This window comes from Antedon mediterranea, chromosome 7 (assembly GCF_964355755.1).
Source record: "Antedon mediterranea chromosome 7, ecAntMedi1.1, whole genome shotgun sequence".
NCBI classification, from domain to species: domain Eukaryota; kingdom Metazoa; phylum Echinodermata; class Crinoidea; order Comatulida; family Antedonidae; genus Antedon; species Antedon mediterranea.
The window spans coordinates 5,958,230-5,976,677 of NC_092676.1; the positions used below are offsets into that span (position 1 = coordinate 5,958,230).

An 18,448-nucleotide genomic window follows, 5' to 3' on the forward strand; every position below is an offset into this window, starting at 1 on the left:
TTATTGTGGCATGCTTGGTTCGAAGTTAATTGAGAAACTCCCTGTCGGAACTGCCCTTCACTGGCAAATACTACCTTAAACCTTATTGGGCCTACAATAAATACCAACATAATACAAGTACAGTACTATAAAAGAAATCAGGTGTTAACTTTTATTGTGCTCCAATGTGTCCATGTCTGATTATAAAACTTTGGATTGGCCCTGACGTCATTTCTGGGAAATGTTGGCGGTAAAGAATGTTTGTGATAGTATGATAGTTTCTTTAATAGCATTTCCACAATTTCTGGACGATTGAGACTAACATCCGTCGTCTCGGTTGGGTCTACTATCATATTAAACAACCAAATGCGTTTGCCTTTGTCTTCCTTCAATCGGAACGGTTTGCTAGTTTTGTATAATTCCGGCGGCAAGTACCACGACCCGTCGCCTGGTGAAAAGAAAGAAAAATCTGCCTGTAAAATATTCAATTCAATTTATCAATTACGTAAGCCTGTTCCTAGTATGGAACGCTGAACACAAAGCGTTTTGCAGTTGGTTGAAAGTACATTTTTTTTTAAATTTTCTGTCCTAGTTGGAACATAGCTTATTGTACTTGCCTGGGAATGGGAACCTAGCTTATTGTACATTCCTGAGAATGTGAACCTAGCTTATTGTACTTGCCTGGGATTCCAGTTATAAGTTTCCACTTGCCCATTCGTATAGCAGCCCTAATGTCCGTATCAAAGTACCTCTTCCAGCGTCTGCTTTGCAGGCCTTTCTTCCGGTACGGGTGCGTACTTAAAGGATCTATGTTATGTAAGATTTCTTTTCTGGGTGACGTTTTAGTTTCACCGCTGTGGAATAGACAATAATATAACTAGGTACGAAATCATTTATATTACGCGGAAGAAAGAAAGTTTACAAACGCCCTCCCCAATCCTGCACCATGTTAATCAACTGATGAAATACTGCACAGGCTCTGTGTACGGTACCTCAATATGGGCCACATATAATTGAAACTTAAAAAAGCACTTCCCCCTTCCCCCATCTTTCACCATGATAATCAACCGATGAAACTACAGTAAAATTGTTTCTTTTTACACTCCTCATAGTGGAACCTCATATTATTCTTATTCTTTATTGCCAACTACAAAGTGGTAGGAAACACAAAAGGGAATCCTCTTACCAAGTAGCACATAAAGATATTCCAATAAATAAAATAGGTGCTCTATGTACCTCAATATGGGCCACATGTTGTAGCCATCCAGCTTCAGCTTGCCAACTGAGCCTTGTGCAACTCCTTCGACTAACGTAGGAAACCAGTCACTAACGTGCATCAATTTCTTAACTACTGATCCTCTCACTTTGGTTGGTAGTAAAGGGCTGTGTACAAATCCAAGACCTCGAAGGCCGCCGTCCCACAACGAACCTTTACCGCCTCGCAATGGCCAGTTGTATCCACCCAGATGAGGCCTGCCTCCATTATCTAGAAATTCAATTTATTATTTCATATTTTTACCTTGTAATATGTAGGTGACCTGATTGTCAGGGACAGGATCATCTACACACTATATGACAAATTATATTATACATTATAGGCACATTTCGTAATACAGCATATCATGTGCATCTGTATCATCGATGACAACTTGCATTGAAACTTATGTTTAGTATGCTACTCTGTTACTGCTTCGCAATAATTAGCCATAGCACATTCTTCACACATTTTATAAATTCAAAAGAACATTGCCTAACGAACCTGTAGTGAATGCGATGACGCTATTTTCAAGAATTCCCGTATGTTTTAGCGTTTTTGTTATGTTACCGACTGCTTCGTCCATACATGTTACCATTCCCGCGTAAATTCTTCTTTTCTCGTTTTTGATATATCTATATGGCTGTAAATACTCTTTTGGTACTTGTAACGGACCATGGACGGCTTGGTAGGACACAACGAGAAACAGAGGCTGCAATGATATTAAATATGTTGAAAAATCTTATGAAAAAATAGCAAAAACAGTAGGCGTTTATAGCTAGTAAGCCTAGATCATTTATTAAATTCTAGCCAACCTGTGCAGTTATTGTATTATTGATTATTGATTATTTAATTGTTTTAAAGGGTGCATGTAAAAACTCAAGTAAAGTTTGCGTTACACCATGTATTTCAAACGGGCAAGTAGGCCTATAAAGTGGAGAAGTTCGGGTGTAGTACAGTACGTTACTATACAACTGGGAAGGCAATAGGCAATAGTAATATTTAATACTGTAATACTGTAATAAATTTGAATATAGAAGACAGATAAGTGAATTGAACAAGTTATATTTTGGTTTGATTTATGTCATTTATTTTATCAATAAATATAAATATGTAAAATACAAAATAAGAAATAAACATTTAAAAATAACATAACTGGAAGATATATCTCTGTCTGGCGTTAGTTCCTGAAAGAAAAAAAAAACAATACCAAACACAAGACAAACAAAAACAGTGTTTTTCACTTAAGCTCTATCTACACTATCAAACAAAAAAATTAATGTGGATTTTTTTTTTTTTTTTTTTTTTTTTATTTCATACTCATCCAACAGCGAGTAACCCGCCAATTACAGGATGGATAACCTATTTAAAATTTCACAAGACAAACATATACACAAGATGCTCTACATAAACAAAGACTTATTATTAAGTCTTTGGGAGTGGAGTTGTAAATTGTCATGAGAAAAAAACCCTGACATATGACAGGACTTGAACCCAGGACCCTTAGATTGGTAGCCAAGCATCATAACCACCAAGCCACAGCTCCACATATCACTACCATATTTGGGCACATCATACATTTTTTGTCAAACCAGTTTGATGGTGTAGACAGAGCTTAAGAGAGTATACTGATCATAGTATTGGGTGATACTACCTTACTTTTATCGTGCTTTTTAATTATTTTCTGCGCCTTTTTCGTAAATAAATGAGTGGAGTATTCCCCTTGGTAATCCCATGCAATATTTTTGTCGTTCTCTCTCAGATCGAATCCTTTCCACATCTTGCGCTTACCGGGGAAAAGGTAGTCACTCTCGTGAGTGTAGAAGTCTTCGGCCCCCGTAAGAAATCCTACAAAAAAAACACCAAAACAAGGTTACACAAGCCTATAATTAACTTTTCGACTAGGCGAATCTAATCGCATAATCAAAGATTTATGAATTCTGATTGGTAGTATATTTTTTCGCGTAGATTCAAATGAATACGCATGCTGACTTGATTCGTGGGAATTTTTGACTACGGTATTGGAAAAACAGGCTTACGGTTTCACTCTCTCTAGGACGCAACGCAACTGCCAAACAATTTATCACATTGGACAATTCGGATAATCCGAGCTTGTGATTGGTCAAAGTATGCGTTACGTGATGTTCTTATTGCGTTGCGTCCGAGGGATCAAGCTTTATAAACAGAGAAATTATCAATCAACACAAAATATTGATAATAATAATTATTATAATAATAATGTTGTCTAGGGTAACTTTTGTATAGATTTTTTGTACTTTTTAATCTTCACGTTGTTTTTAATGTTGTAATTTTGTATTTTTTTGTTGGATGATTATGTTTTGCTTTGGAGACCCACTTGATAGTTTGATTTAGTTCGCTTTTGGAAATCCTGTCTCTCTCTATTGTTTGTTATTTTTTGTTATAATTATGTGAGACGAAATAAATGAAATGAAATGAAATGAAAATATACACAATACGCATTACAATTTCACACCGTGTTGACACGAAATACATTTTGTCTCGAGACATATTTTAACACTTGCAAGATGGTTTACATATAATATAAGCTAATAGGAAACAGATCTTTAATATTCAAGGGAAGAAAAAATTAGGGAATTCCCTGATTCTAAAATAATAAACACAAGTCAAACATTTAATTTATAATTAATAAGATTATTTATTCAAAGGAAATGAATCAAATATGATTTATTTGAATTAACTCTTTTATAAAAACGAGGTTATACTATAATACGTCACAAACAAAAACAAGGTAGACGCGCGCGTACCATTTTCATCAAAGTTTATACGCGCGTGTCAATACAGCGTGACGTAACAAATCAGGCGTACGAAACGGATTATTTTAGGTAGACTGCAGTACAGTTTATAAGTTTAATGGGACATTTGCCAATAGTAAAATACATTTGAGATCCGTGCCTCCGCTAATTGAATTTATTAATTGGATGTTTTATGCCGATTACGTCTTGCCTATGACACGTGATACAAGTATATTACACAAATTAGGAAATACAGTAGAGGAATAGGAATAGTTAAAACAGCATGATTTCCGTTTTAGACTATAGACTCAAATAGAACGTGGAGGAATCAAAAGGCTTACATATTTAAAAGTTACATTAAAAAGGGTACATCGTCGTGACCGAACCTTAATAGGCGTTGGTCATGTTGCCAAATCATAAATCATTGCGCATACAGTTTCACAATTAAAGTGTCCCCCACGCGCGCGTCTACCTTTTTCACTGAATTGTTGTGTCCCAAAGGACATTGTGAAGTTGTAGTATAGACTCCCGTTTAGACTCCACACGTTTAGTTTAAAATTCATCTTTGTGACATTGTCAATTACATTTTACAGTACACTAAATTTATTTAATGGTGACGACTTAACTTGATTTGAAATGACTGATTGGATCATAGCTTGTCTCAAGTACCGGAAGTCGTCCACTATATTGTACATGTAAAATGACCACAATTACTAACGCTAGTTGAATTTCGCTAGCCGAAATACAGTGATGACAGAGCGGGAGAAAATGAAAGACTTACGTGAGCTGGAGACAAAGATGGTGGAAATTAAAGTATAACCTATATTGACAAAATTAGTAGTTATTTTATTCTACGTATTTTGTACATGATTAAACAGTGTCCTCTTAATTTGAGTGTCCCTGAATAGGGATTATCCGTATTGTTAAAATGTATATCCCTCGTTCGTTTCAAGTGAAAGTGTCTCCTTAATAGGAGTGGGGTGTCCGAAATGTGGGGTTTCTATTGTATATTGCTATTTGATCCATGAAACACGACAAATGACGTGAATGTTAATGTTTAATATTGATTACGTCATCATGATGGTTGTTGATTGTTTGATTATGAGAAATAAATTTATGCTACGTTGTCTAACGTGAGCTCGTTGCCCCGAGAGAGGTCTAAATACACATTAGTGCGTTACAGCTAATTGGGCCTACGCAAAAATAACATGTGATTTCAACGAAGGACTTTGTTTCATTTTTATCGATGTGAATACAAATTATACGTGTAGGCCTAATACATGTATTGTTTTGTGACAGAATTAATTAAATATACTAATATAAAATGTTTCACCAAACATTGTTCAAGATACTTTTGGAGAGTTCAATAAACACCAAATGCGTGTGCGTTTAACGGATAAAAGGATATTTTCCTAAAGCGTTGTTCCCACTGGAACGCAACGCAACGTAACGTAGTGACGTATCGACGAAAAGGGCTGTATTGCGTAATCACAAATGGAAACCGACGACGCAACAGTGCTGCAAAATCACAGGTTTGATTTCACGCAGAGAGGCAAACACAATTATTGGAAGGGCATTTTCTTACGTTGCGTAGATTGCGTTACGTTGCATCGCTAGTGGGAACCAAGCTTAAGCGTCGACTATTCTATATTATGCTATTATTAACTAGACTGAAACAAAATAGCACATCCTTCTTCATGGCAATCTCATAAATGCTATACCACTGTAGTATGGTACGGTAGTGAGTGTTGATTCGTATACTACTATACTTTATAACCGATTTAAGGAACACAAATAGAGGACATTTTGTTTGGTCCCGAAGTTGTGCCCTGATTGGTGTTCTCCTTTATTTTAAGTAAACCTCACGATTTCAGTTACTACACCTGTTAGCCGTATTCACCATTCACACTTAAAAAATCTCCTATCTAAGTGAATACAATTTAAGGAAAATACTTAAAAATTTCAGTTTTGAGTTAAGGGGAATATTTAATATTTAAGGGAAATATCTCACTTAATTAAAAGAGTGATTGCTGAATACGTCCACAGTTATCCAACGTCCGGATTACAATGCGCTTAAACGTTCCTCGTAGCCTTATGGGACACTCGGCCTGAAAAAGATAGGTAAGGTAAGGTAAGAAACGTTCCTCATTCGACCATACTAACCAAAGAAATGATGGAACCCTCTTCTTGTTGGCCAGCAATGCTTCTTGTGAAAGCCCAGGTGCCATTTCCCCACGAGGTTGGTACGGTAGCCTAATCGTTGAAGTTTTTCTCCCAGTGTTACCTCACCATAAGGTAAACAGTTGGGCTGCGCTGGACGGATGTATGAATGTTGAAGTCCTAGATGAATCTATGAACAAATCCACATAATCTTTATGTTAAACTTACTTTTAAAAATGTTGACATGGTTCTAGGTTTCACTTGTTATGTGTTGCACCTTTGTCATGTTTTCATGTTGTTTGCACTCTAATGGGCCTTGCTCTTACGGTCATGTAATACCAGCATTCGTTGATTTTCTTGTATGTACAGTATTTGTAATGGTAAATAAATTGAAACTGAAATGAAACTGACCTTATAAGGTAATGAATGTGAGGAATGTATAATTTGCCATTTTATAAATGGTTAAACGAATACATCGTAAATAGAGACACGGCTAAAGTCATAAACATACGATGTCCATAACTAGGAACTTCTTCAAAGACAAGATAAGATATAAGATAAACTTTGTTGTCGGGTATATATACGTGGAAAATTGAAATATACGTATGCAACGATGTTGAATAATATTCTGCGTAAAGATAGATGACATAAGTTCTATTTTAAGAGAAAAGATGTCAACTACAGTAGACCCGCCGTACAGATGAAGATATTCTACGCAAAGACATATGAAATAAGTTCTATTTTAAGAAAAGATGTCAACTTGGCCCGCCATTACATTTGAGGTGAGTGCTCTCGACTAGTCTGTGAATTTGGAATAGGAAATTCAAAGGACCTGAGGGGAATTATGTTGTCGGAACAAATCAACAGGTTGTGTGTGTGATCGTCTCACCGTTCAAAAGTACAAGAAAATCTATTAGTATTACTACAGTTGAAAGAGATTATAGAAAGATTTGACAACATATCACAAGTGATGTATCATCCGTAGGCCTACTGTCGTTCTTGATTGGTAAACTTAGCCTAAGTAAGTCTACTTGTTATAATAGGCCTACTTGAGTTGCGAGTACGTCTTTGCGTTGAGAGTGTACATCCTTGCGTTAAGAGTACGTATTTGGTTGCGAGTGCACATCTTTGCGTTACAAGTACGTATTTGCGTTGCGAATGTACATATTTGCGTTGCGAGTACACATCTCTGCGTTGTAAGTTCACATCTTTGTGTTGAAAGTATACATATTTGCGTTGGGAGTGTACATCTTTACGTTGCGAGTAGGTATTTGCGTTAAACGTGTACTGTATACACGTCCTAGTGGAAACCAACCTTTAAAAAATTGTTTTTATATGATTATGAACAATATTAAAAAATTAAATATGATAATAGTGAAATTATTCCATAATTCAATGTCAAGGAATCATTTCCAAAAGATAATGGGATAATGTGTAGGGCAGACAGTTAACGAAGCAATTATTACCCAATCACAGGGGAGTAGGGTAAAGTGACACAACTGAAGGCGTTCAAATTGTAGAATTTTCAAAATAGTTTGTTTTGATTAAGTCTATAATTATGGAAGTTTACTTTTACAGAAAAAAAAAGCGTTGTTTTTGTAAGTAGCGGAATCGCAGTCGACTAAACAAATTTGCTGAATGCAGACGATTTATTTGATTTCATATTTTTTTCAATTTCAATTTGTGCAGTAATTATCACTTTTGAGGCAAACATAACGTGATGTAGTGATATACACAAGTCAAGGTTATCAAAATATATTTATATGAATAAAATAGGCTTTTTTAATTTTAAGGTTGATGATACGTACAGCTAATGTGTGTTAGTCAGTCGCTTATACCACCACTCACTTGTACAATGGCACTAATGATTACGTAATAACTTTTCCAGCATTGTCAATAGTCACAATCATAATCAACAATGTAAATGTTCTCAATTTAAGTCATTGATATATTTCATAATGTCTTTACATTTTATATCATTTTGATCAGTTCTTTTTATATATTTTATCCATTTTAATCCTGTGGATTCTTTCTAGAGTGATTTTTTAGTTTTTTTTGAGAATTTTGAATAAAGTCATTCAATCAATATGATTGTTAAATGACAATTCAAAATTATACATTTCCTCTATGGTTTTTTTCACATTATTTCAAAGTGATGCATATTTTTAAATAAATATTTTTTAAATACTTTGCGCATTCCGGATAACCACAATTGTTTCCTTTTCTGATAACAACACTTCTGTACACTGCATACAGTATAGATTACAGAAAAAAATACATTTAAGCCAAAATTGTACTTCAATAACCTTGTTTGCATGTTTCCAACTCTCAAAGGATATTGTATGATACACATTTCCGACTGGCTTATCGTTGGAGGCCTTTGAGAAGATTTGAGCCATTTTCTTTAACGTAAACAAACTATACACAGCCTCTACATAGTCCCTGCATAGTGGACAGGGCCAAGCAATGTTGTAACGTTATATATACATAACACACATAGACCTACATATTTTACATTATAGAATCGAGGTATAAAGGCCAAATTACACAGACGACCGGTAACGGAAAGCGGAAAACCGCGTAGCTTGTCCCACATGGAATCTGTATCTATCCTGAGCGGTAAACCGCCCGTCCGCTCCGCGTTGTGTGTAAATGGTCATAAGGAATAACATAGATTCTATAATTGTATATACGCTCGCCTGTGTAATGCTTGATTCCCACTAGAGAATCAACACAAGGACGTAACGCAACGTAAGTGAGTTAACCAATCACAAGCGATAGATTATTCGAACTGTCGCTTGTCATTGGTCAACACCGCTTAAGTTACGTTTACGTACTTGCGTTGCGTCCTAGAACGCAACACAGCGACGTATCGACGTAAAGTGTTGTATTGCGTAATCACAAGTGGGAACCGACGACGCAATAGTGTTGCAAACATCGCAGGTTGATTTCACGCAGGTGGGGCAAACACAATTATTAGAAGGGCATTTGCTAACGTTGCGTAGATTGCGTTACCTTGCGTCGCTAGTGGGAACCAAGCTTTAGATTGCAGATTCCGGGTTCAGTCAGTACTCTACTGCAGGATGTTGCTCAAGGTGGAAAGTGTCACTACATTAAGCCCATAATTAGAATGTGCCTATAAGGAGTTTAGTTCATATCCTGGTGAGCTTATTCTCTGTTTGACATATGCAGCTGTAATACGACAAAACATACCTGGGTGTATCGTTTAAGTTTATTTTATTTTATTTTATTTTATTTACAGTAGTTACAGAAGTTACAGAAGTTACAGTAGTAAAGTACTATTTCCTTTAGATTTATATACTTTCTTCCAACAGACGATATCTATTCATAAAGTAAACATAAGCAGTGGCGCGCCAGGATTTTAAAATCTGGACCAGGGCCTAAAAAATGAACATTGTGCAGATTATTATTATTACTTTTTTTTTTACCCAGGGTAAGCCCAAACAGTTAAAAAAACTGATTTCCATTGGGGCCCTGAGTTGAGTTAAAAACCATTTACATAATAGCGTTTTGAGCTGAATATACTTCTGAAGTTCAGATTTAAATAACCCTAAGAAGGATATGATGGTTCTTAACTCCTCTTCGACGCTATTCCACACACCAACTTGTGGAGAAACATTCGGTTCTCGCAAAAGGAACCTTTAACTTTCAACAATGTGGACTGCCTCGTTACACGTGACTGGGATAAGGGTGTATATATATGTTTTGTATTTTTTTTTTCGTGCATGGTCCACCAATGTTCAACCCCACCCATACGCTCCCCCTTTTTCCAAATTTGGATCCGCATGTGATAAATGACTGAACGGACGTAAGATATATTTAATAAACAAGTGATATATCCCCCAAAAAAGAGTTGAGAGAGACAGAGTAGTTAGTAAAGCTCTGTCTGCACTATCAAACTTTATGTGACAACAAAAAGTGATGTTCCCATATATGGAAACGATGATGTAATATCACTATTATATTTAGGCATATCGCTACCATATTTGGCCACCATGTCGGTCAGTTGGTCGATTGGTCTGTCGGTTGGTCGGCAAACACTAACTTGAGCACGCTACTTCAGCCATTTATATGGCCTTGTTAATAGAGACATCTTAGTTTTAAATAGAAATATCTTAGTTTTAAATAAAGATATCTCTATTAATAGAGATATCTTAGTTTAAAACTAAGATAACTTTATTTCCGAATAAATGACGCCATACAACAGCGAATAAGCACCGGGTTTGTATAAACACAATTGTGTCTTTATGCTTAGGCCTCTGCGGTATTTCATTAATCCAATTTATAATATTTCCTTTCTATTCTGTACAACACATGCTAAAAGTTCAAGAGACGGAACGTGCCAGTTAACAAATAACTTGTATCTTTGCGAATTAATCAAATTTTGTCCGTCAATATTTTATTGTTTACTTTTTGTCAAAAGTTATATATGCGTTGCAATACTGACAGGCATTTCCATTCACTTTTGTAGGTTATTTATATAGAGACTGTATTTCAGTAAGTTATAACACCTATACATATGGATATCTGGATATCGATCCGGATACCTTTTAAATTTGAAATTAATCTTGCAATCGTCGATAATTGAGAAATTAATATATAAAGTTCAGATAAACACAATAGAATAAGATTATTGATGCGGGTAATAAGCGGTACTTTGCATGTTTTCACCCTTCAGGCTCACCAGACTAGGGACCATGGTTTCCGAAACTGTCACCGTCAAATCTTCAAATGAATCTGTTGAATCAGAGAGTTAAATTATCCGATATTGTCTTCAGATCTAGATGACCAATGAACGTTGCGCTATACACACTTTCAGAAAATGGATACATTAATATAAATAATAAAACACTTATGAATCATATTTTTGTTATCTCCAGTGACGAATTTAAATATTTCTAACTCTAAAATAACTGAATTTAATGACGTATTTATAGTTTCTATAAATACGTAATTGTATCAGTGTATATTTTCTAATAACACATAAATAGGTATTAGCGTCAGTTGAGCCTATCAGATAAACAAGTTTGATGAGCATGGTACCTTACGGTGGGCCTACATCTTTTCTACTAAAGCTCTATCTACACTATCAAACTAGTTTGTGATGTGCCCAAAAATGGTAGTGATATGCTCAAATATGGTAGTGATATGACATCATCATGTCCATATATGGGCACATCACATTTGTTTGTCACATAAAGTTTGATAATGTAAACAGTGCTTTAAATACAGGAAGGAGAATGCCCAACTTGACGATATACTGATGCACTCAATTTTAGACCATGGGTTTTGCTACATGCTGGGTTCCGTGTTTTGCAAGCGATTCATACCCAGAGGCTCACTATATTTTAAGATGAAACACACACTTATGACAGCCCAAGAATCTAATATTAGAACGTATAGAAATTCAATTTATTAAAAGTTGATTTTCGAGTATAAATGGAATTCCGATGTATTTATATTATGTTTATATAGACTTTGATCAATTTATTTTCGAGGACGTTTCTACAAAGCCTACTAAACAAATTGTCATATATGGTTGATAACAAGATGATTATATAAATATGTTTAAAGAAAAAACAAAAATGATTATCCTTTTTAATTTTATAATAGTGAATATGAAATACTAATTGTTTAGATTGATAACGATTATAAATTTTCTTACGCTATCGAGTGACAATGTCACAAAACCTATTATTAAAGATGTATATTCCTCTTTTGTTGTTGAATATGCCATTTTAATGTCACATAATAGTTATCCACTTTGACCAAAAATTTGATACAAACACAATTTATTTACCTGAAAAAAACTGTAGTTTAAAGAAGATGGTCAAATGGCTGCCAGTAAATGGATTTTTGGTTGAATTTAATCATTTATTATGTTATTTTATACGTGAAAACATTACTTCTTTTTTTTTCGTTTTTTTTTCTACGGAAGTGATTAACTTTATTAAAACTACGAAATAACCTATTCAAAATCTGATTAAATTAATCTTCATTTTTCATGTTTTTGTGGGACAATACATCTTTAACCTCATTATGTTCAGTAAACAAATTACATTTTGGCAACAAATCAAAATAATATAATAATTGTGTCAACGACTACTTTTAATGTTTCGCTTTCGTCACTCTTACTTTGTATGACGTCTAACGCACGTATTCCTTTGTTAAAAATTAGAACTATGTTCTCTCACGAGAAATAAATGGGTTTTTTACAGAATACGAAGCAGACGTGAAAATTCCAGGACAACTACTGTATTTACCATCTTTATTGAGAATGCTTTGATTGTTATTATTTTTTTTAGCAAACGCAAAGGAACCATTTTGGACTACTGAATGTCAATATAGAACACGAATTTGTTACTAATTCACTACCTTATTAACCATAATATATTACCAGACAGGTATGAACGACAAACAACTCATTGTCTTATAAACACAGTACTTTGACTGATAAAATCTATTGAACTTATACAGACGTGTATATTTTTAGAAATCTATCGTACTTTCACTTTAAGATAAAAAGTTCTTAAATAGTTTATTTGACATGCCAACGATTGTTTTTCATTACCTGTTGTTTAAAATTCTGTTACAAAACAAAGTTCAAATAAAGATTATTACTTATTATTGTAAGATCTCCACTTTGTTTAGACCACAGAATAATTTTTAAAACAAAAGAACTCCTCTTTTACCATGATTAAGGAGATACTTTGGGTCCCGGATGTGTCCCCTTAATAGAGGCTCTACTGTATTACATTTTAATAATGATATTTATGTAGAAAATCAACATTGATTTGTTTCCGTAATAGGCCTGTAATTTGTTTACAAAAAATTAAATAAAGTCACTCTATATAGCCATGTACAACAATAATTTTATATTAAAAGCAATAAAGGGTACTGTCGTAGGTGTCCAATGTAAGATTTCAGAATTCGATGAGATTCAGACCCGTAACCTTTTATTCGAGGCCGGCGTTTACCTACTCGACAATTTACCATTATTAGAATGTAAACGTAAAGTAAATATATTAAATAATACACCTACCGAATATTTCCCTGTCATGAGCTGCGCTCTGGTTGGTGAGCATATAGGTTGCACGTAATAGTTATTTAACCGGACACCAGACAACGCTAGTCTGTCCATATGCGGTGTTCGTATGTGCGATCCATGATAGCCTATATCGCTGTATCCATAGTCATCAGCAATAAATAGAATTATATGCGGACGTTTTAAACAATGACAAAATATGAAAAACTGAATGAAAGTTAAAAAGTATCGTATGAGACGCATGGCCTTGTTGTAATCTCACGGGTAGCCACTGCTTAATCCTTCAATCATACTCGATCGCTCTCATGCGTCTAAATTCTAAACGTGCCTCGATATTGCTTTGTACATCTCCAAAGTACTTAAAGTAACTTTTTCCTCTACCGGGACAATGTGGGCGTAAGTTGGGTTCAGATTTGAGGGCGACATTTCAATTTAATTCAATTCATTTCGTCAAACAGTGACTCTAAAAGTGTCTTACTTGTTACGAATAACAAATACAAACAACAAAATGATACAATCACATGATAAAATATAATACAGATAAAAAATACAAAATACATACACTACCTACATTAATATAGTCCCGTATGGTTCCTAATTGTACGCAATGCAATTCCAAAGGCACAACGCAAGTGAGTTGATCTCAATCACGTTCGACGATTCATCGTGTCGTGATTGGTCAATTACATACGTTGCGCTTATTTCCTTGCGCATTGATTCCTGATAAGGACCGAGCTTTAGTGTTACTTATGTTCAGCCCACCACCAACTTTATTATTTGCTTGATCTATTAGTATTTTGCTTAAACAAAATTAGTTTGATTAGGCTTACGCAGAACTAATGTGCATGCTATCGCAAAATATAAAAAAAAACTTTATAATATTATTGTGCAGTTACGTAATGCCTAATTATTTAATGTTCTCGAAATAAATTCGTCGTTAAAAAATATCAAAACATTATGCATGTACTATAATCGTTACAATAGCTCACGTGATTGATTTTATATGAATAGACAGCAAGTATTACTCAAGAATTAGATGCGTTGAATTTCTCTCGTAAAATACATGCGAAAATAATAGTACACAGGTAAACCCCACACCCCTCTTTTGGGATATCCCAATACAGGGGAGCCATCTATATTAAGGAAGGGAGACTTTTCTGTGGAACGAACGAAGAGAAATTATATGTTTAAACAGTACAGCAAATCCCTATGTGGACACCATAAAAGGACACTTTGATAGGAGCCCTATGTATATAATACTAATTGCGATATTTAAGTTCGATCTGTTTAATATTCTGAATTGATCCCCATTTTAAAGCAGCAGCATGTGGGGCATTTAGGTTCGTTAAAGAGCAGTCAATACATCTCACCACTCCTGACTTGAACCACCAACCAGTTCCGGCTGAATACTCACTACAGCTAATACCATCAACCACTTCTTCTTCATTATTATCAGACGACGAGTTATCAGAAGAGGAGAACATTTTTTCGTCGACAATCTCGTCATTAAATGTCTCATCGTCAATGCACAGAAGGTCGTCATTCAAATCGCGCGTACTGAACGGTTGGTTGTCATTGTAACTCAGACTATCACCTGCATTCCCTTCAATATGCGTGAATCTAGCCCTGTACCTGATGTTGAAAAGGTAAGGATTATTGACTAAAAAGGGATCAATTAACTTTGTTGGTGACTTCTTAGGCCTAGTCTAAAGGAAAGATAGTCTACATAGTACACTACCAAACTTGATCAAACTCGGACTTTGGACAGAAAGGCTTTGATAGTATAGGCCTAGAATGCAGTTTGGAAAACTTCGGTGAATTGAAGAAAACTATATAACGTTAAGCCTAGTATCTGTACTAGAAAACATTAAGGCTTATTTACACTATCAAACTTTATGTAACAACAAAATGTGAAGTGCCCATATGGACATGATGATGTTATATCACTACCATATTTGCACATACTGCTACCATTTTGGGCACATCACATTTTTTTGTCAACCTAGTTTGATAGTGTAGACAGAGCTTTAGTTTGCAAACTTGAACAAACTTATGGTTTAGCAAAAAAGATTTTCCAAAGTGTAGATCATTTTACAAACTTCGACAAAATGCAGAAGTTATTATGCCGTGCACCTACTGGACCAACTGGTCTGCTGAAATTTATAAGCCAAAAATATCTTATCTAACTTATGATTAATAATTATAATATACAAAGTAGGTATGTTGCTTGATAGCTAAAAGACCTTATGAATTACCGGCTGTTTTCAACGATTCCAAACGAATATGTTGCATAATACTCATTTCCAGAGTAGTCAGTTATTTCAACACGCAGTACTCCATTTGCCGATCCTTCACTTAGTTGGTAAATATTTTCCAATCCAAGCCAGTATTCATCATCAACCGAACCGAAGCCATTGACATATTCATCCCAAGTGTTATTGAATGGACAAGAACCATCGGAACGCCTCTGAATGACTGTCCATCCTCCGTCGTCGGTGTCCATGTCACAGATGACGTCAACTGGTGCAATGGACGTTAGATCAATCTGAAGGACTCCGCTCAGGTCATGACCTGCGTCTTGGTATTGCTGGCAGCTGACTGCTATGCCACTGAAGCTACTAGCTATGGAATCGATAGAACATGAATATAAAAAATACGTTATCCATAATCATCATAATAATAATAATCATGATCACAATCAATCTCGATTATTTAAGCTGCTATTAATGATTTTGAACTTACATAAAGTACACTTAGGCCCTGTAAATCCATCCATGCAAGTACACCATTGAAAAGAGGACCCGGGACAAGATCGGTCTTGTAGGTTATAACTACCTGTGACATCGTAGCAGCATTCAGAAAAATTGCCAGCAGAGGGCTAGAGTAAAAAATCAATTTCATTAATAGATTTTATATTCAATTTTATTTCAATTCACTTCAATGTTTGTCTTTTTAATGTATTTTATATGTATAATTATGTATTGCCAAAGGAAATTCAAATTTCCAGAGAGACCAATGGTGTCTTGAATCTTTCTACTTACTGACAAAAAAGATGCAGTACACAGATAATAGTGCAAAAACAATAATGCGAAACTATCAGATAAAATATCTAATTATCTGGTAACAAACGTTTACTCGAATTCTACTCGAAAGAGTCACGAGATTGTATTTTGACGGAATATAAAATTATTTTTTTTCAACCTACCTCACATGAATCCGTGTCAACGGTTGTGACGTAAACGTATTGCTGATCGTCCGATAAAGATTCTGAGCTTTCAAATTCAGAATTTATTTCACACATCGAAAGTCTTTCTGCATAATTCAACGACTTACAGTCATACCGACGAGTGCAAAGTGCCAAACACTCTGCCAACGAATATGTTTCATCTACCGCATCAATAACCTGGTTTTCCAGACGTTTACCATTCTGTTTTATCATAAGAGTAAATGCCGAACAATCGTCTGATCGTACATAACTCGTATGGAGTGCAAACAATGCCAATAAAATTGCAGCTTTTTCGAACATTGTTGCTCACGGTCTAAGAATGGACGTGAAATGATCTTTTTGAGCTACAGACGAAATGTTTAATATTCGAATTTTCTAATTAGGCCAATAAACACATAATGGTGTAATACGTTATGTAAATTGACTTTGTAAGTGTATTCCTTGACCAACATCAAAGGTGAAAAATCGAATATCGATTCCTTTAATGGGTTTATTAAAACGTTACGTCTTAGGTGTTATTTTGTAGAGGGCGCATTATTCAGCTGTTTGCTTATGGCCCAGGAGAAGTCAGTCTCTAGGAAACGTGACGTAAATTTATTCGGTGAAGATAAGTTTTTTCACCCAATTCTGCAGCTGTCACTAGATAGAGTCTAACAGACTATCGCAAGTCACCTAGATACATGTCTGACTGTATTACACTTTTTAAGTAAGTTCATATCTACAGAACATAATAACGTGATATTATGTATCCAGGGTACCCAATGCACCGGAAAGCAGAATACCGGGTTTATCGTATCGCTTGCCCAATCAGTCCGTAGTACTTTCCCGGGCGCGATTTTTTTTTTCGTACATAAGTTGGGAACCCCCTCATGAAACGTCACAAAATAAACATGAATAATTCATCAGTTAAATTTGTTGTTCCGTGTGCACACAAGCGTATAGCAACAAGAAGTGATTGCACAACTGCGATACGATACTTTCTACAGTAGGCCTAGGATTCTAAGTCAATTCACGTGATTGCCTTCGCGCACTCTTCTTCACACAAAATGTGTCGAGTCGAGGCTAATCGACAGCTAGGCAAGACATTAAACTAAGTAGTAATTCATTGGACATAGCCCAAAGAAAGCTTAGACCCACAAGAATAAAGAATGTGTATAATTTGTGTACTGTATTTTTTTTAATTCTGCTATTTTATTATCAAACAATGCATGTACTCAAAGGAACTTTAAAAATGCGCGTATATGAACACATGAAATGGGAAGATTAGACCCACGAGAATAAAAAATGTATTTTTGTGTAATGTTTATTGTTTAATTTTGCTGACTTATTACTCGGATTGTGTCATACCTATAACACACACACACAGCTCTACTAGAATAGACATATGTTTAGAGAGACTAATAATTAGGCCTTAGGTCTAATAGTATTAATAGAAACTATAATTTTAACACGTAATTCTTTAGTAATAAATTATATTAAAAACACTATCATAAACTAAAGGCTGATTATTTCGACAATCCACACAAAACGCCGCTATTCTTCTATGAAATCGCACACCGCAACAACAGCGCGGAGATATAGACAAGTTCTATTTCCTCTGAAATATGGTGTAAGAAGCATTTTTGGGTAGAAGCTGGGATCCACTTGATTTAGGATATTTCGACCTCGCTGATTACGAATATGGCGGATCCCAAGCAAAATTCGGCCATCTAAGCCCTTAATTTGCATAATTAAAAATGGCGGCCATTTTTTATAATTACCTTATATCTCGAGAACCACTAGTCACAGGTAATTAATTTTGGTGTCAAAATGTTTTAGATATATGTTTTTATATTCACTTTAATGACACATTTTCTCAAAAAATGGATGCAAGTCTTATTTCTGACATTTTGACCTTTGAACTTGATTTATCATATCTCAGTAACCAATAATCGGAGAGACACGAAATAGGGCTCAAATTGTTCAGAAACTATACATTCATATTTATT

At 35.0% G+C, this 18,448-nt stretch overlaps 2 protein-coding genes across 2 annotated transcripts; both read right to left on the reverse strand.

Annotated features, from left to right (window-relative positions):
* Window positions 1–100: 100 nt before the first annotated feature.
* On the reverse strand, window positions 101–13,574 carry LOC140053908 (arylsulfatase J-like). Its single transcript, XM_072098658.1, has 7 exons — window positions 13,232–13,574; window positions 6,172–6,358; window positions 2,889–3,082; window positions 1,739–1,946; window positions 1,216–1,465; window positions 661–833; window positions 101–427 (listed from the first exon to the last, which is right to left on the reverse strand). The coding sequence occupies exons 1-7, from the start codon at window positions 13,475–13,477 to the stop codon at window positions 138–140; spliced, it is 1,548 nt and encodes a 515-aa protein (XP_071954759.1). The 5' UTR covers window positions 13,478–13,574; the 3' UTR covers window positions 101–137.
* An 83-nt stretch (window positions 13,575–13,657) lies between these two features.
* On the reverse strand, window positions 13,658–16,756 carry LOC140053909 (ficolin-1-like). Its single transcript, XM_072098660.1, has 4 exons — window positions 16,440–16,756; window positions 15,977–16,112; window positions 15,490–15,856; window positions 13,658–14,866 (listed from the first exon to the last, which is right to left on the reverse strand). The coding sequence occupies exons 1-4, from the start codon at window positions 16,671–16,673 to the stop codon at window positions 14,494–14,496; spliced, it is 1,110 nt and encodes a 369-aa protein (XP_071954761.1). The 5' UTR covers window positions 16,674–16,756; the 3' UTR covers window positions 13,658–14,493.
* Between the last annotated feature and the right edge of the window lie 1,692 nt (window positions 16,757–18,448).

Coding starts and splice junctions, on each gene's coding strand:
- LOC140053908 (XM_072098658.1), bottom strand. CDS start 13,477: ATGCGTCTCATACGATACTTTTTAACTTTCATTCAGTTTTTCATATTT. Junction 834..1,215: donor AACATGTGGCCCATATTGAG/GTACATAGAGCA, acceptor TCTATTCCACAG/CGGTGAAACTAAAACGTCAC. Junction 428..660: donor ACTTATAACTGGAATCCCAG/GCAAGTACAATA, acceptor TCTTTTCACCAG/GCGACGGGTCGTGGTACTTG.
- LOC140053909 (XM_072098660.1), bottom strand. CDS start 16,673: ATGATAAAACAGAATGGTAAACGTCTGGAAAACCAGGTTATTGATGCG. Junction 16,113..16,439: donor TTGACACGGATTCATGTGAG/GTAGGTTGAAAA, acceptor TTTTTACTCTAG/CCCTCTGCTGGCAATTTTTC. Junction 15,857..15,976: donor AGGGCCTAAGTGTACTTTAT/GTAAGTTCAAAA, acceptor TCGATTCCATAG/CTAGTAGCTTCAGTGGCATA.